The 13,893-nt window shown below is 41.5% G+C and overlaps 1 protein-coding gene across 4 annotated transcripts in view; it reads left to right on the top strand.

Moving 5' to 3' along the window:
* Positions 1–13,893, top strand: part of TBC1D5 (TBC1 domain family member 5) — a 584,043-nt gene that overhangs the window by 309,129 nt on the left and 261,021 nt on the right. For 3 of the 4 annotated variants that reach the window (XM_070727730.1, XM_070727729.1, XM_070727731.1), the window contains one exon: positions 8,223–8,289. The exons of the other annotated variant lie outside the window; for it this stretch is intronic. In XM_070727730.1, the coding sequence (XP_070583831.1) occupies positions 8,223–8,289 (67 nt within the window). The remainder of the gene's footprint in view (positions 1–8,222; positions 8,290–13,893) is intronic. 4 annotated transcript variants of the gene reach the window in all.

The raw sequence follows: 13,893 nt of genomic DNA, 5'->3' as shown, positions 1-13,893 counted from the left end.
GTAGGTAGGTAGGAAGGAAGGAAGGAAGGAGAAATGGAGGGAACAAGGAAGGAAAGGGTGGGCAATTAATTTATAATTATAATATAATTATAATATATAATAATATCATATATCATCATATATCATATAACATAATATATAATTATAATTATAATATAATTAACTCAGTTCTACCCAATAATATAGAGTATTGGGTAGAACTGAGTAAATTATATTAATCCGGCACTCTAAAACCATCCCAATTTCTCATGAGGCCCCATGGCAAAATTAATTACCCACCCCTGTTCTAGACAGATGAGCTGTATTCAAGGATTGGTCTGGCAAATATTTTGCTGTGGTTAATAGTGTGATATTACCAGAGAAGTATCTATGCAAGATTAGGTTAACAACTCTTGAAGCCTTTTTGGCAATGTAGTTGCAGTGGGCGTTGGTACTTAGGTCATTTGACATGAGTATTTCAAGGTCTTTTACAGAGTGACCGTCATCTGCAAGGTATTGTTTATTCAGCTTCTATATTGTATTCTGATTCTTTTTGCCAATGTGTAGGACAGAACATTTGTCGGTTGAAATTTGGAGTTGCCAAGTGTTTGACCATTCTGACACAGAGTCAAGGTCTTTTTGGAGGGTAGCAGTATTGTTGGTGTTGTTGAAGAATTTTACACCATTGGTGAGGAGAACACAGTTGCTTGTATTGTGATTTCAAAGGTCATTTATATAGAGTGTAAAGAGTGCCTTGGGGTACATCGCTTTAACAGGAACAGGATTAAATAGAAGGGTCCCTATTTTGACCACTTGTCTGCTTGACAGGAATGCAGTTATCCAGTCACGTAATGGTCCAGAGATGCTGTAGGATTTCAGTTTCAGAAGTAGTTTGAAACTGAAATCCTACAGCATCCTACAGAACTACTGAATTGAAGGCTACATGAACTACTGAATCAAAGGCTTTACAGACGTCTGTATAAATTGTGTCTATTACTTTGCCTTAGTCAAGTTTTGAGTTCCATATGTTTTTTGCAGTGTAATAATTATAGATTGCAGGATAATTTTTTCCTGATGCTGAATTGCTTGTTTGTAAGTGGGTTGTTAGTTTCTAGGTGTAGTGTAATGGATTGATTTATGATTTATAATTGATTCCATGACTTTAAGTTAAGTTTAAGTTTTATTAGATTTGTATGCCACCCCTCTCCGAAGACTTTACATGTGACGCAGCATAGAGAGATTAGCCTGTAGTTTTGTTCTAGACTGGGATCTCCCTTTTTGAAGATGGGGATGACCGTGGCTAGTGACCATAGGTTTGGTAGGGAACTGGTCCTGTAGGATTTTTCAAAGATTAGGTTTAGTGGTTCAGTTATGGATGTGGAGAGCTTTTTTAGGAAGTATGCACATACTCCATCAGTTCTAATTGACACCTAGGCCACCTAGTGCTTTTTCAATGTTTTCTTCAGTGAAGTCTTTATGTGTTAAATCATTGTGAGTATTTGAGGTATGATTAGGGAATTTTGGGTTTCAGCCATAGCTATTTACAAAGATTGAGCCAAAGAATGTATTGAAGAGGTTAGCTTTGACTGTTTCATCGTAGCTTTCTTTGTTGTTTGGACCTTTTAGTGGTGGGAAGGGTCTTGAGTCATTGAGTTTGTTATTTACAAAGTTGTATTTTGTGTAAAGAAGCTTTTCCTCTTATTTGCTGTGGTAGTTGGAGCTTATCGTTGCATTCCAAACAGCTCTACTCTGTCATTTAACATCTACATGAATATTGGGTCATTTATCAGTATTGGGAAGGAGCTAATGCACATTATTTTGTTCCAACCAAGGAAGCCCAGTAGCTGGAGGCTGTAGGAGTATGATTTGCAAAAACAAGCTTGATCTCAAATCTAGCAAGTAGCTGTAAGTTTTAAGATTTCCCAACACTCTGAAAATTCTATGTCTGTGGGTCCTGAATTGGATTACACTCCCCCAAATGGAATTAATTTGCAGTTAGTAGTCTTTTTGGATTCCTGATTCCTGCTGGATTAACAACCTGCAGGAATGTTTTTGTACAATTCTGTCTTGGATACTGTTTCTTTTTCTGGAATGAGAGGTCAAATTAATGGTCATTTATGCTCTGTCTCAGTTAGCTTTATGCCTTCAAATCAAGTATCCTTGAAAAATAAACTGAAACTGCCATAGGATTAGAATATTGTGCTTCAAGTAATCATGAATGTATCTCAGAGTGCCCATGTAATAACACTTCACCATGAGATGAATTGACTCTTTATTAGGATCCAAGTGTAACTGAGGGTACTACCGTGTTTCCCCGATAGTAAGGCAGTGTCTTACTATCTTTTTACCCCCAAAAGCCCCACTGTGTCTTACTTTGGGGGTATGTCTTACATTGTCCCGGGCACCGGGGCCGGCTCGTCTTCGGGCGCGGGGAGCTGCCGGAAAGGAGGCGGGCGCCGACCTCGACGTTCGGCGGGTTGCATCCCCTCGCCGCTCCCGGCAATGTTTCTCGGCAGGGGAGGCCAACTCCGCGGCGACACGGACGCTCGGCTGGCTGGCTAAAGGCAGGTCAAGGGGTGGATGGGCAGTCAAAAAAGCTCCCCGCGCGCCTTCGCATTCTCCCCGCGTGCCTTCGCCTTCCAAGCTCCCCGCGCGCATTGCTTCCAAGCTCCCCGCGCGCCTTCGCTCGCCTTCGCTCGCCACCGCCTCTTCCCCTGCCGAAGCTCAGCTGCAAGCGGCCAGCGAGGCCGATCGGCTCCGAGGCGAGCGGCCGGAGCTGCGCCCTCCTTCGCCCGCCTCCTTTCCGCTCGCCTCGGAGCCGAGCGGCCTCGCTGGCCGCTTGCAGCTGAGCCTTGGCAGGGGAAGAGGCGGTGGCGCCGCGGCGAGCGAAGGCGAGGGGCGCGCAGGGAGCTGCCGGAAAGGAGGCTGGTGAAGGAGGGCGCAGCTCCCTGCGCGCCCCTCGCCTTCGCTCGCCGCGGCGCCACCGCCTCTTCCCCTGCCGAGGCTCAGCTGCAAGCGGCCAGCGAGGCCGCTCGGCTCCGAGGCGAGCGGAAAGGAGGCGGGCGAAGGAGGGCGCAGCTCCGGCCGCTCGCCTCGGAGCCGATCGGCCTCGCTGGCCGCTTGCAGCTGAGCTTCGGCAGGGGAAGAGGCGGTGGCGAGCGAAGGCGAGCGAAGGCGCGCGGGGAGCTTGGAAGCAATGCGCGCGGGGAGCTTGGAAGGCGAAGGCACGCGGGGAGAATGCGAAGGCGCGCGGGGAGCTTGGAAGGCGAGCGAAGCTGCAAGCGGCCTCGCTGGCCGCTTGCAGCTGAGCTTCGGCAGGGGAAGAGGCGGTGGAAGAGGCCGCGGCGAGCGAAGGCGAGGGGCGCGCGGGGAGCTTGGAAGCAATGTCATCGCCCCCCCCCCCCGCAATACCGTTTATACCGTGTTTCCCCGAAAGTAAGACATATGTCTTACTTTCGGGGTATGGCTTATATAAGCCGACCCCCCTGAAACCCCCCATATGTCTTACAATCGGGGGGGTCTTACTATCGGGGAAACACGGTAGTTGTTATTTATAAAGCTATTCATGGCACAGGGTTGGGACACTTTGTGGAACACTTACCTGCAATTGTAATTTATGGTAGTAAAAATTTGGTAGCACTTCACTGTATGGAACCCATCAAGTGACTGGTATGATTGTTGCCAGGGGAATGGGATTTACTGGTTTTTGTACAGATCCTTCCCTGGAATCACCTTGAGTAAGTTTAGCAGCCATATACATTTAATTAATTAATACTTCTCATATGTTGGATATACTTGTAGTTACAAATAGAGCTAAAGAAAGTAATGGGATAAGCAATTATATTTTAATATGGATTATTTTAATTTTGCTTAAGTATAGAATCTTCTGGTAACTGACATTTTTAAAAGCATCATAATAACACAGAATAACCATGAAGCTTTTGTGGGGGGGGTTCAAGTACAATTCAATATTGTAATTACAAAAAAATAGTACAAAATATAGGGCAGGTAGAAAAATAGAGTGAAAAGTTCAAAACAGAAAAAAAAAACTTTGATTGTAGATATTTAAAGTTATACTTTAACTGCAGTAATTGTGACAGGAGTTTCTGTTGCTAAGTAATGCAATCATAAAGTAAAACATCACCGGATTGCATCACTTAGCAGTGAACACTCGGTTCTTATTTAGAAAAGTTCTTAAGTAGAGGCATTTGTAAGTAGAGGTACCACTGTACTGTACTGAGTTTTATCTTAATGGGGGGTTTTTAACAATTTTTTATACATGGGTTTTGTTTTATAGAGAGAGAAATTTCATGTGTGGTATATAAAACTTCCAAGTTGTATGTTCCCCATAACATTTTTAATTTTTCAACTGCCATGCTGCAATAGAAAAAAAACTGGAACTTATCAATGCTAGAATTAAAAATGTATAATTGTATGGAACCGATGTTTTCATAAATATTTGGTATAATTAATTTCAACTAGGAACAAAGCAATTGATCTTTTTCTAAATTATAATGCTTTTCCCTATGCAGATAATTTTAAAATACTGTATTTAATATTGTTAATGAAACAAATCTGTTTGATTTTCACAATGAAAAAGAAAGAAGACTTGATTGTATTATATTTTGATCTTCAAATCAATTGGAAAGTATTCTTAAGTTATAAACCTAAAAATCTTTATAAAAATAAACTACAGTAAATTCTGGCTCAGCAGGAATCTTTTTACATTTATAATTATTAGTATTAGATAGTACAGTATTGCCATATCTTTTGACCCCTCCCCCACCGCCCCAGCAGTTTTCTTCCAAGGGCTAGAAGTCAAGAATTGTATATATTAGCATTATATTTGTATACTGTGTCTGCTTGTCACTACAGAAAAATATCCACTTATTCTTCTTGGTTGCCAATTTACTTTCCTTGCTATTCTGCATTTATAAAAATACTGCGTAATTGAGAGAGCATCCTTTTAAAAAAGTTTTAAAATAAGCACAGCTTAATTGTTTTACACCTGAAAGCTCAACTGCAGCTGCAAGAAATTTAGAGCAAACTAGTATTCTTGACTGATCTGTCATCTACAAAGTGTGCAAAGAAAAATAGGTAGCTGTCATTAAAATTACATTTCAGCTTTCAATAACCATTTAATGAGTAGCGTAATTATATAAGTATAGTACCTCAAGTACTTCACTCAATAATTAAAAATAATCTCATCTTTAAAGTGAAAGCTCTAATTATTATTTGACTTAACCAAGACCACTGTTATAATCTCCAGTGGCATCTCGGTATGTTTTGAAGGTATAAATTAAAACTGAATAAATCACTAAATTATTAAGATCTAAATATGTTAAAATGAAAGTATGTGGTATTTTAAAAATATGCAATTCCCCCTTTTCTTCTCTAAGATCACAGATTGTGCCCTTTAAAAAATATACATGTTGCTATATGATTTTTTTTTCTTGAGTTAGTTCAGAGCAGAAACCATGGTGATTAATCATGATCGAACATTAACTTTTTTTTTTTTTTTTTTTTTTTACAGAAAAGGAATATAACCAATATTCTTCTGGTTATATTATTTGTCCTTTCATCTTGATTTGTAAAATTTGAAATTCAAAATGTTTAGATTATCCAAGCAGCAAATTATTTTTCTTTTATAACTTTAATAATAATAAAGTAATAAATAATAATAAGTAATAATAATAAAGATCTATATGCATCTTACAACGAGAAAAAAAAATTGAACTACAAATTTATATTGTAAAGTTGTCTACAATTAATAAATAATATAATTGGATTAGCCTTCCTCACTTTCTCTCACACACACTATATTTAAGTAGAAGATAATATGGACAATTATGGGAATTTTTGTTACTATAATACTTCTTTTTTTAAATTTTAAAATAGACTTTATTTGAACAATTAAAACATACAAAGTTGATAAGATATTTACAAAGATACAATTCAATGAATTACATTATAAATCAGTTGGGTAGATAGAAATAGAAAAGGAGAGAAAGAAAGAGAAAAATAGAAAGGGAAAGGGGAGCAGCCAACTGTTTCTGTTGGCTTTTGAGGTTGAGCGAACTGTTCAAGAGTATTTTGTATAGTTAGCAAATTCTTGTTTTCCATACGTATTATCATGAGTTAAAAAGGAAAGGAAAAATGTTTTATCGGAAATAATGTATATGGATGGGTGTGTACGAAGGTGAAGTATGTTGATATGTAATCTGCTGGTTTGTAATGTAGTGTTCTTCAGAGTTTGTACTGGGTATGTTATGGATGATTTTGGGTTCCATCGATTAGTGGGGTAGCCTGGTTATTTTATATATCTTCGGTGCTGAGGTATTACATCTTTTAGGTTTTGCAAATATTTTTTCTGTTCTAATCATTTATACCAGTTTCCCCATGCGCTATAAAAGTCAAATTCGTCTTTTTCTTGGAGTTTGAGGGTCATTTTTGTCATCTCTGCACATTCCATGGTTTTAATTATTAAGGTTAGAGTTGATGGGGCAGGTTGTTTCCTCCATGTTTGTGCGTAGAGCAGTCTGGCAGCTGTTGTAATGTGTAGGATCAGGTATATTACTTTTTTGGCAAATTTCTGTCTTGCAATACCTAATAGAAATAGTTCAGGTTTTAATTTGATTGTTTATAGAGTAATTTGTTCAAGACATTTTTTGACCCTCTTCCAATAGTTTTTTGCGACTGGACAAGTCCACCATAATATGATCCTATTTCCCTCTTGCATTTCCAGCAGATTGGTGATATTGTTGGGTACATTTTATTTAATTGCGCTGGGGGGAGATGCCAACGGTAGAACATTTTATACATATTTTCCTTGTATGGTGTGGCTAGTGTTAATTTATAATTCCCAATTCTTCCCCATTCTGCTAAGTTTATAGCATGTCCAAAGTTCTGGGTTACTATAATGCTTCTAATCAATTAGCTCTATGAATTGATTTTTTTTTTCAAAATAAAAATGGATGATCTTCTGTTATTGCAATCTTTTAAAAAGGGGGGAAGTGTGCTTATAAGTACCTGTAGAGCAATCAGTATGATATCAATACCCCCCCCAAAATCCTAGAAAAGATAAGCAGTAGGTTTGAAAGCATATAGAAAGAAAAGTGAAACTATGCTAAAGATAGACATTGCCAAATAAATCATACCGCTTCTTTTGATAAAGTTATTAGATTAGTAGACCAAGAGAATGTTGTGGTTTTAAAATACAGGTTTCAATAACAAAATTGACATTGTTTATAAAATGCAACAATGTGAGATGAATGTTTCCACTATCTGATGAATTTGTGATTGGTTGAATTGCTATACCCAACTATGATCCTTAATAGATTTATATTTATCGAGGGAAGTATGCACCGGGGTCCTTAAAGGCTCTATCCTAGCACTAATGCTCTTCAACATCTTTAAAAATACCTTGGATGGGGGTGAAATGACAATCATTAAATTTGGGAGATAACACAGAGGGGACTTTCTTAACACATCACCAAAACAGGATTAAATTTTAAGTTATCTCAATAGTTTTCTCAGTATCTTTCCATCAGTGTTTGTACTTTTAATACTGCTTACCTTCCCTTTGGCCCATCCGTTTTGATTTTTGAAGTGCCTTTCCAAAAACCTTGAATTAAGAAATTTTGTCAAATTTAATGTGTTATAAAATCACTTAGGTCCTTGAAATCAAATTTTTACTGTCTTTCAGAAGAAATGTGCTACAATCAATCTGGAAACTAAATTGAAATGTTTGTATTTTAATATTTAGCATTAATGCCCATTAGTAGAATTTATAGGGAGGAAGAAATGTATGAAATTTGATTTATCAGAGCTCTTGATTCAACTATTAACATGACACATTTTGCGATGCAATTTTATTTCTCTAATATCATATTGTGTTTGCTTTTTAGTATGGTACCATGTAGCTATTATCAGTTATTGAAATATAAAACTAAATACAAAACTAAAACTTTCCATGTATAATGTTAAAGACTATTTATTATATAGTGCTTATTAAAAATATTTTAAGCATAGCATAGAAATTACAGGTTTTACAAATATTCCCAAGGTGTAATTGTGCATGTTCTCCAGTTGCACAGTATTGTTTTATTTATTTATTTATTTATTTATTTATTAGATTTGTATGCTGCCCCTCTCCGTAGACTCGTGGTATCTCCAACCAAAGGTCTAATATTTATGCATTTGGCACTTAACATTCTGAAAACTCCCATATCTTTTAATTTCAGATGTGTCAAATGAAAATGGAAGAGTACAGCTTACTTTGGATTCTGAAGGGATCTTTTTATCATATAGGTAAGAATTCTCCAACTTTTCTTTCTGGACAACTTTTTTTAAATTTACACTATAAAGAAAGAAGAAATAAAATATTTATATTAATTAATGGCTATATCCATTATTGGAAAAGGCTTCAGGAGTAAACCTTGAGGCAAAATCCAGAGCTGGAGTCCTGGAAGGAGTTTGTGACTATGTACAGCCATATTCTGATAACTCCTGCAATACAGCTGGAACCAGTCATATCAACTATGCCGTTCCATTGGATTATTTCAGCTATGTGGAGAGAGTAGATTTGCTACTTGGGTAGCAGTCTATCCTCTATACTAACCTGCCCAGGCCTCATGCTCTGGAGAGGACATTCCAGCTTTGCATACAGCACTGAAAAAAATCTGGAAAAGCAGCAGTCACTGGTTATAAGTCTTTGCTTGATTAGCATAGAGCGTGACACCAGGGGCTGTTTTCGATGATGGGAGAGGTTAATATGTCTCACTGGAATAATGATAAGCAGACTGATAACTGCACTGTGCAATAATCATAAGAAGACTTTAGCCCTAAAGTTGGGCACTTGGAATGTTCGGACGATGACATTCGGTTTTTCTATTGTTCTGCAAGAAATAGATGACGTATGCAAGATTGCTGTTATCGATATGGAGCTGAGTAGACTGCAAATGGACATCATTACCTTTCAAGAGACAAGGTCCTCGGACTCAGGATATGTTAAGGAGAGAAACTTCTCATTCTTCTGGCAAGAAATGCCATCAAATGAGACTAGGGAATACTGGGTGGGCTTTGTGATCAAAAACACCCTACTAGGGAGTATTACCCACTCCACCTTCCACATACACTGTCTCCAAAGCAAGGGCGCGTACAAATCCCAGCCCTACCGGAACATGCAGGGAGCGCGCGCATGTGCACACCCCGTTCCGGGCACGTGATTTAGCTTCTGGGATTTAGCTTACGTGCAATTACCAGGGGTTTTTGCTTCCGTGAGTATGCGGAAGCAAAAAACCCAGAAATTGGAGATAAGAGCTGCCGGTCACCCAGAATCGGCAAAACAAGGTAAGATCTGCCAGCAGAGGATGCCAGCCCTATATGTCTGCAGCCCCACCACTTCCCACAGCCCTGCCAGACTGCGCCACTCCACCAGGCCACGCCACCCTGCCAAGCCATGCCACCAACCGACGTGGCCCCACCAGGCCCCTCCACCAGCCCCCGCGATCCAGCCACCAGCCCCTGTGGCCCCACCACCAGCCCTCACGGCCGTACCAGCAGGCCCAGCAATCACCCCACCAGCCCCCGCACCCACCAGGCACTGCCACCAGCCCTTGTGGCCCCGCCATGTACCACCGCCAGCCCGTGGCCCCGCCAGGTCATATCGATCACCCTCGCTTCTCTTGCCGCTCGCCCTGCTGGGCTGATCACCCTCACTTTCCCCGTCACTTGCCTTGCCATGCCCCTCACCCCTGCTTACCTGGGTCCTCTCCTGCAGGCCACAGCACAGGGAGCAGGCCGGGTGGCCCCAATTCTGGTTGTGCAGCCTGTTCTGTGCTCCCCTGCGCTGCGACCTAGCAGATCAAAGAGCAGGCCATGCGGCTGGAAGTGGGGCAGGCCGCTTTTGTTTGCAGCCCCAGCTGCCGCTCTAGGTGTAGCCGTGAGATTTTGCTGCTGCACTCTTTCCGGCAGCAAAAATTGTCAGTTTCTTAGCTTCTGCGCATGTGTGGAAGCAAAAAAATGGTAATTTTTAGCAGAATCGTGCTGATTGCATTGCACAGTACATGCATGCTGGGCAGCAATGGAGTGAGCCTACGTGCTCCATTGCTGTCACTGGAACGGCATTCCTGCCGTTCCAGTTTGAGGCCCACCCCTGCTCCGAAGTATCTTTGACATCACCACGCCACCCTGCCAGGCCCCTCCGCCAGCCCCTGCGGCCCCACCACAAGCCCCTGCAGCCCCACCACCACCACCCACAGTCCCACCACCAGCCCCTGCAACCCCACCAGGCCCTGCCATCAGCCCCTGTGGCTCTGCCAGACCCTACCACCAGCCCCCACAGCACCACCATGCCCCACCGCCAGCCCCTGCGGCCCCGCCACCAGTCCCTGCCGCCCTGCCACTCCCCTCCGCCAGCCCCCATAGCCCTGCCACCAGCACCCACAGCCCCGCCACCACCACCAATAGTCCTACCACCAGCCCCCGCGACCCCACTAAGCCCCGCCACCAGCCCCTGTGACTCCGCCAGACCCTACCGCCAGCCCCCACAGCACCACTATGCCCCACCGCCAGCCCCCATTGCCCAAGTTCCAAATAGCACAGTCATGAAACCTTGCAGACAACTTCATAGTCCAAAAAGTAGAGGAGGGAACTAGAGGGGCAGCCACACTGGACCTAATTCTCACAAACAGAGAAGTAGTGATAGTAGGGATCGAAACAGATGGAGTGCTGGGTGAAAGTGACCACAACATCCTCAAATTCAATATAATATCAACACAACCAACTGGACCCAACAACACCATAATCCCAGATTTTAAAAAAGCAGACTTCAATAAACGTAGAGAAAACCTGTCCAATATCCCTTGGACAACAGTCCTAAAAGGCAAAACCATGCAAGAAGCTTGGGAAATCTTAAAAACCACGATCACAAAAGCCCAAAACAATGCTATCCCGATGAAAAAGAAACACTCAAAATCCAAAAAGAAACCAGCTTGGTTACACAAAGACCTAACAAACAAACTGAATGAAAAAAAAGACAGATACAAAAAATGGAAAGAAGGGCACATAACCATTTTTTTCTTTGCAGCCAGAACAAACAGCCAGAATCTGCAAAGAAAAAATCAGGACAGCAAAAGCCCAGTACAAACTAAGCCTAGCAACAAAAGTCCAAGACAATAAAAAAAGCTTCTTCCAACACATAAACACCCAAAAAAATCAAGGAAGCAGTCGGTCCACTAAAAAGAGGAGACTGCACAGAAGTAACAGACAATAAAGAGAAAGCAGAACTGCTCAATACCTTTTTCGCATCGGTTTTCATGCACAAAGAAACAACAAAACAACGAGCTTGTATCACAGCTGCAGAAATCAAAACTGGAACAAATCACTACTTTAATAAAAATACAGTAAGAGACCACCTATTGGAACTCAATGAATACAAATCACCAGGACCAGATGGACTGCGTTCCAGAGTCCTAAAGGAGCTTGCTGATGTCATCACTGAACCTCTGTACCACATCTTTCAAAAATACTGGATCACAGGAGATCTACCAGATGATTAGAAACGAGCTGACATCGTCCCTATTTACAAAAAAGGCAAAAAAACAGACCCAGGAAATTACAGACCGATCAGCCTAACGTCTATTCCTGGGAAAATATTAGAAAAGATAATCAAGAAACAGATCTGTCAATACCTTGAATCGAACAATGTAATAACCACCAGCCAACACGGATTCGTCAGAAACAATGCCAAACCAACCTCATTTCATTCTTCGACAGTAACACAATAAGATGGATTGAAAACTGGCTGACCAATCGCACCTAGCGTGTAGCCCTCAATAGGACTAAGTCCACATGGATAGAGGTAGGCAGCGGGGGACCACAGAGATCAGTCCTACGCCCAGTACTCTTTAACATATTTATCAACGACCTAGATGAGGGAATAGAGGGGGAATTAATTAAATTCGCAGATGACACCAAGCTGGCGGGATTGGCCAACACCCCAGAGGATAGGCACAGGATACAGAAAGATCTAGATAGACTTGTACAGTGGGCCGAAATGAACAAAATGAAGTTCAATGTAGAGAAAAGTAAAATCCTGCACCTAGGCAAGAAAAACCCAAAACATGCATACAAACTGGGTGAAACCACACTCACCATAAGTGACTGTGAAAGGGATCTTGGAGTCTTGGTGGATAACCAGCTAAACATGGACTAGCAATGTGCAGCAGTGGCTAAAAAAGCCAACACAATCCTAAGCTGCATGAACAGGGGGATACACTCCAAGACCAGAGAGGTAATAATACCAATCTATAAGGCCCTGGTCAGATCGCACCTGGAGTATTGCATCCAGTTCTGGTCACCACACTTCAAAAGAGATATGGAGACTCTGGAAAGGGTGCAGAAAAGAGCAACTAAAATGATAAAGGGACTAGAGACCAGGCCATACGAGGAAAGGTTGCTGGAGTTGGGCATGGATAGTTTAGTAAAAAGAAGTGCTAGGGGGGACATGATAGCTGTATACAGGTACTTAAGGGGTTGCCACGGAGGGGGTCACACTATTTTCCAAGGCACCAGAGGGCTGGACAAGGAACAATGGTTGGAAGCTGACCAAGGAAAGATTCAACCTGGAGATAAGGAAAAACTTCCTGACGGTGAGAGAGATCAATCAGTGGAACGGCCTGCCAGCGGAGGTTGTCAATTCCTCAACTTTGGACATTTTCAAGAGGAGATTGGACTGCCATTTGGCTGGGGTGCTGTAGGATTTCCTGCTTAAGCAGGGGGTTGGACTCAATGACCTGTAAGGTCCCTTTCTACTCTAATAATAAATAAATAAATAAATAAAAATAAATAAAACCTCAAAAGAGGAAGCAATTGCCAAATCTGCAAAGAACCAATCCCTGCTAACAGGAGATGTTTCTGATAATTGGAGAATGGCCAGTGTGGTGCCTATCCATAAAAAGGGCAGTAGCAAAGAAGCTAGTAAGCACAGGCCAGTTAGCTTGACATCAGTTATAGTTAAAATGATGGATAGTTCAGTGGATTTGCAGCTGGCTGAAGCGTAGACATCAGAGGATTATTGTTAATGGCGAGTATTCTGAGCAGAGACTGGTTACAAGCGGTGTGCCACAAGGGTCTGTTCTGGGTCCTATTCTGTTTGTGAGTGACATAGGAGAAGGTTTGGTAGGGAAGGTTTGCCTATTTGCCGATGACTTTAAGTGTGCAATACGGTTGATATTCCTGGAGGTATCTATAATATGGCAAATGATTTAGCTTTACTAGATAAGTGGTCAAAGCAATGGAAACTGCAGTTTAATGTCTCCAAATGTAAAATAATGCACTTGGGGAAAAGAAATTCTCAATCTGAATATAGTATTGGCAGTTCTGTGTTAGCAAAAACTTCAGAATAGAAGGATTTAGGGGTAGTGATTCCTGACAGTCTCAAAATGGTGAACAGTGCGGTCAGGTGGTAGGGATAGCAAATAGAATGCTTGGTTGCATAGCTAGAGGTAAAGCAAGCAGAAAAAGGGGGATTGTAATCCTGCTATATAGAGCACTGGTGAGACCACATTGTGTTCAGTTCTGGAGACCTCACCTACAAAAAGATATTGATAAAATTCAACGGGTCCAAAGACGGGCTACAAAAATGGTGGAAGGTCTTAAGCATAAAACCTACTTAATGAACTCAATCTGCATAGTCTGGAGGACCGAAGGGAAAGGGGTACATGATTGAAACATTTAAATATGTTAAAGGGTTAAATAAGGTTCAGGAGGGAATTGTTTTTAATAGGAAAGTGAACACAAGAACAAGGGGGCACAATCTTAGGTTAGTTGGGGAAAAGATCAGAAGTAACATGAGAAAATATTATTTTACTGAAAGAGTAGTAGATGCTTGGAACAAACTTCCAGCAGACG

This window comes from Erythrolamprus reginae, chromosome Z, assembly GCF_031021105.1.
Source record: "Erythrolamprus reginae isolate rEryReg1 chromosome Z, rEryReg1.hap1, whole genome shotgun sequence".
NCBI lineage: Eukaryota > Metazoa > Chordata > Lepidosauria > Squamata > Dipsadidae > Erythrolamprus > Erythrolamprus reginae.
This window is presented reverse-complemented; position numbering and strand designations above follow the sequence as displayed.